Source organism: Melozone crissalis, unplaced genomic scaffold (assembly GCF_028551555.1).
Source record: "Melozone crissalis strain CALT ecotype California unplaced genomic scaffold, PUWL_Pcris_2 ptg000002l_1, whole genome shotgun sequence".
In the NCBI taxonomy this organism is placed as follows: Eukaryota; Metazoa; Chordata; class Aves; order Passeriformes; family Passerellidae; genus Melozone; species Melozone crissalis.
The window spans coordinates 8,857,603-8,863,710 of NW_026535780.1; the positions used below are offsets into that span (position 1 = coordinate 8,857,603).

General features: G+C 38.2%; 1 protein-coding gene across 5 annotated transcripts in view; it reads left to right on the forward strand.

Moving 5' to 3' along the window:
* The window catches only part of CYRIB (CYFIP related Rac1 interactor B), a 96,948-nt gene extending 91,104 nt beyond the window's left edge, over window positions 1-5,844 (forward strand). For all 5 annotated transcript variants that reach the window (XM_054270674.1, XM_054270586.1, XM_054270761.1 and 2 more), the window contains 3 exons: window positions 924-1,050; window positions 2,612-2,682; window positions 5,052-5,844. In XM_054270674.1, coding sequence (XP_054126649.1) covers window positions 924-1,050; window positions 2,612-2,682; window positions 5,052-5,115 — 262 coding nt within the window. In that variant the 3' untranslated portion in view covers window positions 5,116-5,844. The remainder of the gene's footprint in view (window positions 1-923; window positions 1,051-2,611; window positions 2,683-5,051) is intronic.
* Window positions 5,845-6,108: the final 264 nt, after the last annotated feature.

A 6,108-nucleotide genomic window follows, 5' to 3' on the forward strand; every position in this document is an offset into this window, starting at 1 on the left:
GTGCGGTCTACTTTTCTGAACATATTAATATTTAAAAATAGAATGACTATGGAAGCTAGACAACCTCTTGGCACGCTCTATAAGTGGTTTTCTCATGTATTATTCAGAGAAATAGGCTATTTGAGCATGATTGCCTAGGGTCTCCTGAAAGAGGGGCTGTGGGCAATGCCCTTGCTGACTGGCCTGGCTGATTGCTCTAGAAAATGACAGTGCTGCTCTCAGGGGAATTAAGAGACAACTTCTAGGCATGAAGGCAGTCAGTTGTCTTCTGTTTATTTGAGAGGCACTGAGAGTATGACCAAAGTCACACTAACCTTTGGTTATTTTTTTTTAATCTGTTTCTTCTGTGTTCTAAATAGTTTTCTATTGGTAAAATTACTGGGGCATGAGCCATGTCTTTTTAAATAAGTTTCTGTCCAAATACCGCAGGACATTTGTTTTGGAGTGCATTAAGAGCTCCAAGCATTTATACTCTTACTCTTCTTAGGAATGAACTGTTCCATTTAAAAAAGCAGTTAAAGGTTGTCCAGTCGCCTGCCCTTTTTTTTCTAAGTCAGAAGTTTGGGTGTTTATTAGAAGGTGGCAGAGAAAAGTGTAGGAAGCACTGGAGACCAAGTTGGTATGTTTTAATCTTTTTCAAAATTAATTTTTTTTTTAATTTAAAAATTTTAGAAACCTGCTGTTTTAGGTTTGCGAATTTTTATTAATCTTCAGGTAACTTTGTAAACAATCATTTGTCTTTTGAAAGGAATAACAAAAACTCACAAGTTTGGTGTTTGTAGATTTGGTTGGGTTGGTTTGGTTTTTTTTTTCCTCTTGAGAATTTATCATAGAATTTTTCTCTTTAATCTTAATTTGGGTATTACTAGTATGTACTGTTATCTTGTGTTTCATAGATAATAAGCTGTGTTTTTACATTCCAGTGAATATAGAAGCAGGTTTACAAATGAAGAAACAGTATCATTCTGTCTGAGGGTAATGGTGGGTGTCATCATACTCTATGACCACGTGCATCCGGTGGGCGCTTTTGCCAAAACTTCAAAAATTGATGTAAGTTGACTGTTGCTAAATAATCTCCTGAGTATTTAAATGGTCTGTAGGCTTCTTTTTTGTATTGCAGATTCTAGTAGCAGATGTATACACTGGGTTGGTGCTAAACACATAGCTGTGAGCAAAGATGTATATTTCAGTAGTGAAAAATACAAACTAGGCCTTTTGGACATGTAAGTGGGTCATGAAAAATCTGTTTTTATGTAATTCTGGTAGTGTCCAGGAATACTTATAAGCAGTAGTTGTGATGAAAAAGCAGATCAGAAAGTAACAATGGCCCCTGCCTTGTTCCTCACTGACAGGTGAATAGCTCAGTTCACCATCCACCACACTTTGAGTTTCTAACTTTCTACTGGTTTTGATAGTAAGCCTGTGGAATACATGCTGTTACTCTGTGGTTTTGTGGCTATTTCAAAGGGAGTATTATCCCACTGCATTAACTACAGTTGGTCATTATTTCACTGGCTGAATGAAATAATTCTTAATGGATTTATGATAAGCATGTATTTCTGCTCACAGTTCCATATTTTTTCTTTAAGGCTGATAAAGCAGAGCTTGAAAGTTGCATTCACTAAAGTTATCATAGAAGGGTTTGGGTTGGAAGGGACCTTAAAGATCATCCAGTTCCAGGCCCCATCCATGGGCAGGGACACCTTCCACTGGACCAGGTTGCTCAGGGCCCTGTCCAGCCTGGCCTTGAGTACTTCCAGGGATGGAGCAGCCACAACTTTCAAAGCTGTTCTCCCTCATCTAATCACTGCCTGCTCTTGTAAAATGTCTCTTTCCAGCTCTCCTGTAGCCCCTTTAGGTATTGGAAGGTGCTCTGAGGTCTCCCCAGATCATTCTCCATGCTGAGCAGCCCAAATTCTCTCAGCCTTTCCTCCCTGGAGAGGTGCTCCAGCCCTCTGATCATCTTCATGACTCTCCTCTGGACTCACTCTGGCACAGCCATGTCATTTTTCTGTTGGTGGCACAGAGCTGGGTCCAGGTGGGGTCTTACAAGAGCAGAGCAGAGGTGGAGAATCACCTCCCTTGCTGTGCTGGACACATTTCTTTTGCAGCCCAGGACAGTGTTGGCTTTCTGGGCTGCCAGACCACTTTGCTGGGTCATGTTGAACTTCTCATCCAACAACTCCCCCAGGCCCTTCTCCTCTGGCCTGCTCCCAGTCCATTCCCTGCCCAGCCTGTGTTTGTGCTTGGGATGCCCTGATCCAATGGCAGGAACTTGGAGTTGTTGAACTTCACAAGGTTCACAGGTCCCACTCTCCAGCCTGTCCAGATCCCTCTGGATGCCTTCTCCCCCTCCAGACTGTCAACCACACCACTCAGCTTGCTGTCATCAGCGGATGCACTTGATGCAGCTTTTTAAGTAGCTAAGCCAGTCTGTGATAGGAAGATGTAATACTGAAAGCTTAATTCCTTTTTAATATCCAGAAAATGTCTTTACACTGCTGCTATTTTTAAATACTTATTTTTCATCTTTTACATACTGATTATAAAACATTCCTGTAAACTCAAAAGGTATTAGCATGGGAAAAACTGTAATTTTTTTAACTCCTAGATGAAAGGATGCATCAAAGTTCTTAAAGACCAGCCTCCTAACAGTGTAGAAGGCCTTCTAAATGCTCTCAGGTACTCCTTTTTGTTTCTTGGGTATTTTAATGTTTTGATGTGAGTTTTAATGAATTGTCCAGGTCATTTTCTTTGCAACAAAGTATTCAGTGACTGTTACAGGGAAAGGTGAATGTAGTTATTGCAGGCTTTTCTTCTAATGTGTCCTGAGACAAGGATGTATGAAGAAGCCTCTGTGCTTTAAGAGGGTTGTGAATTTGCAGTTTTTCATTCTAAGATAACCTTTTCCATGCATGCAGGTTAAGAATGAGTCAGTATGGCATGGTAAGTAACTAGAAATTGTTCCTTTTCAGAAAGAACTAAAGGCACAAATCTCTGCTGTAGAATAGATGAGACAAGAATTTGCCACATTAATCGGAGAAGTAAAGAAAAATTAATAATTCAGTGTATTAAATCTAAAACCTGCTAATTTGGGTTGTAAAGCTGTATGTATAGTCAGTCATGTCTTCATTGTGTAGGTGTCCAGCATGGGAGAAGTGGCAAAAAGTGCAAAAATGTGATAGGCAGGTGAAGTGTCTGTTCCTGTCCTTGCTTGGAAAAGTATCATTACATTGGTAACAAATAACTGGGACTGGGTGTTATTACTCATGTGCCTGCTTGGAATGTGGAAGCTTTAGTTTGTCTTGTGAAATTGTGCAGTTGTGATTTGTTTTCCGTATTTGTAGTGAAGCTGCTTTAATTTCATTTGCCCTCTTTTTATTTTTTGTGTCATGATGACATAAGGAGTTAAATAATGTGGTATTGTAGGTGGGTTCTTTTGCAAATTTGGTTCAGATTGTTAGCTAAAATTTTAAAAATCCATGCCTAATTTGAAACTTCATGTGATTATTGCCATGCTAAAATCATGTTCATCTCTGAACTTCATAACATGATCAGTCTTTGAGGTGGTGATCAGTAAAAACACAGGCTTCCAGAGGGAAAATGCTGCATTAGCATTTATTTCTGACTAGTTTATTGTGATTGCAGCTGCCATGATCACCAGTCTTTATTAGTAGCCCATTTTTCCCATCACTGCTGACACTATGAAAGTACATGGACGGTGCACTTCAGGTGCTCACTGCACTAAGCAGTGACATTAACTTCTGGTTAATTACACAATTAACTTTGTGGTTAGCAGTGTAAATCCAGTCCGTGCTCTCAAGCTGTGCTTTCCCTTTCCATGCATGGATGCTGTAACAGTCCTGGTTTTGTACATTTGATTACTCTCTGGGTAGGATATTCAAACCTTTTCTAAGCCACGTTTGGAATTGTTAGGAAGAGATGCAGGGGTGACCTGCTGTGTGCTCATGTGATGAAAACAGGTTCAAGATGTCATTGTGACAAATTAAGTCCAAATCTAAGTCTTTGATTATGGAGGAGTGAGAAGTCCTTGGGTTTTCCCAAGGGACAGATAATGTGTTTCAAAAACAAATGGAAGGTGGTATAGGGTTTTGGAGGGAGATCAGCTCTTTGTAATTTCAAATTCATCTGAGTATTGTAATCATGTTTAGCTTTTTCACGTGGGCAGAATACCAAGTGCAATAACTTTTCAGGATTTCAGAAAATCTTAGGCTGCTTGTTTGTTGAAAGTATGAATTACCAAAAAGTGCTGAAATATACAGTATTATTAAATTCTAAAGTAAAAGGCCATTATATATTTATCAAGTGAACAAGTTAAGTAGTACTGCAGTTGTGGATAACAATAAAAGTTTTAATTTAACATGTTAAATTACAAAGTAAGTTTTATTTGCTTTTAGACAGTTAGGAAGGAGGATCAGGAAAATTAATCACACAAAAATTCTGCAATGAGGATATCTTCTAAAAATAGATATAGCTAGGGTTTTTTATATTGATTTAAAAGTGTGCTATTATCCTAGAGAATTTGAAAGCTGAAATAAGTACATGTGTGTGCTCTTTTGTTTTAGCAGCACAGTCACTTAACTAAGCAGGAAATTAGGCTGAAAAGTGATTAAATCCATTGTCATTGAGGGATTCTGGGAAGGTTTGGTCACTGGAAGTTTCGATGAAGAGTTTCTCAAGCTGTCTTATTTGAAGATGTTTCCTGTGGGCAGAGCCCCCAGAGTTAGTCTGACAGATAATTACCTGTCACCAGTGCTACTGTGAGCTTGCTGTGAAAGGCAATGTCCTGCTGAGGCTTATTTAGAGCTCCCCTTGGTGCAAGGCTGCTAGATTCTCGTTCTGATTGGCAATATCATTTTCTGGTCAGAATGTCTGACTTGTGTTCTCAGTGACCATGGAGTGGGTGATGATCCATGGCTGAGGGTTTTGCTGTGGTATGGTCAGGTTGAGCCATAAACAAAGAAATTACACATTTGTAAGCTGAAGTGCAATAGCATTTATGCTCACCTTGACTTTATTTCTGTGTTTAGGTACACAACAAAGCATTTGAATGATGAGACTACCTCCAAGCAAATTAAATCCATGTTGCAATAACAATTACCTGGAATTCGCACCTGCTGTAGACAGTATTCTGCAATGACTGAGATGCACAGATTTTTTTTTTTAGTGATTGCAACTACTATCTCGTTCATTCTTGCTTTTTATTTTCTCTCTTCCTGTTTACTCTTTTTTTTTTAATCACTTCCTTGTACCTAAGTAAGCTCAGACTTCTTTTCTGTGCCAAATTAATGAAAATTATCAATTCTGGAAAGTATTTCTACTTTTCAGAATAGCCATCCTAAGTGGCAGCTAATTATGCGTTGCATTTGGATTTCTCTGTACTGGGGAAAGATTTGTGACTTGAACTAAATATTTTTAAACTTGTGGGTTTTTTCTTTTTTTGAAAAACTAATATTTAATATTGCTTCTTCTGCATGGCAAGACTGCCTACTTCTGCTATTTAAAAATCCCTTGATGACTTCATTTTCTATTGCAGCTTATTTTCATGTGCAACCATGAGGAAACTAAAAGCAGATTTGTTTAAATTAACTGTGTTTGTACAAAATGGTACCCAACACAAAAGTTTTTTTAAATGAGTAAAAACTGTTTTGTTTAAAAGTTACGTTTGCATTTTGACTCATTTTTGTAAGGATGTATGTTGTATGTTTAACCTTTAATAACTAACGTTAAACTGTGGTGTGTGCGTAGCAAAATTACGTATGCATGTTCATGTCAAATGATTGGCTGTGGATAAGATAATAAAATCAGCTTTCATTTTTCTAAGTGTGGTTTGATTTACCAGTATTTTGAGTGAGATGTCTTCGTGCTCTTTGGATTTTTACAAAAAAATAAATTTATAAATTTTATATAGTGAAAACTCTGCTGTTTCATTACCAGTAACCAGTTGCCTAAGCCACTGATTTAAGCCTGGTGTGTTTTAGGATTCTTGCTCTCCACTTTGTGCTGCTTTCCTCTCCCTGAGAATTATTACTCAGGTAGGGTTTGTGATGAGGAACTTGGTGCAATCCATATAGATCCCAGTAGGAA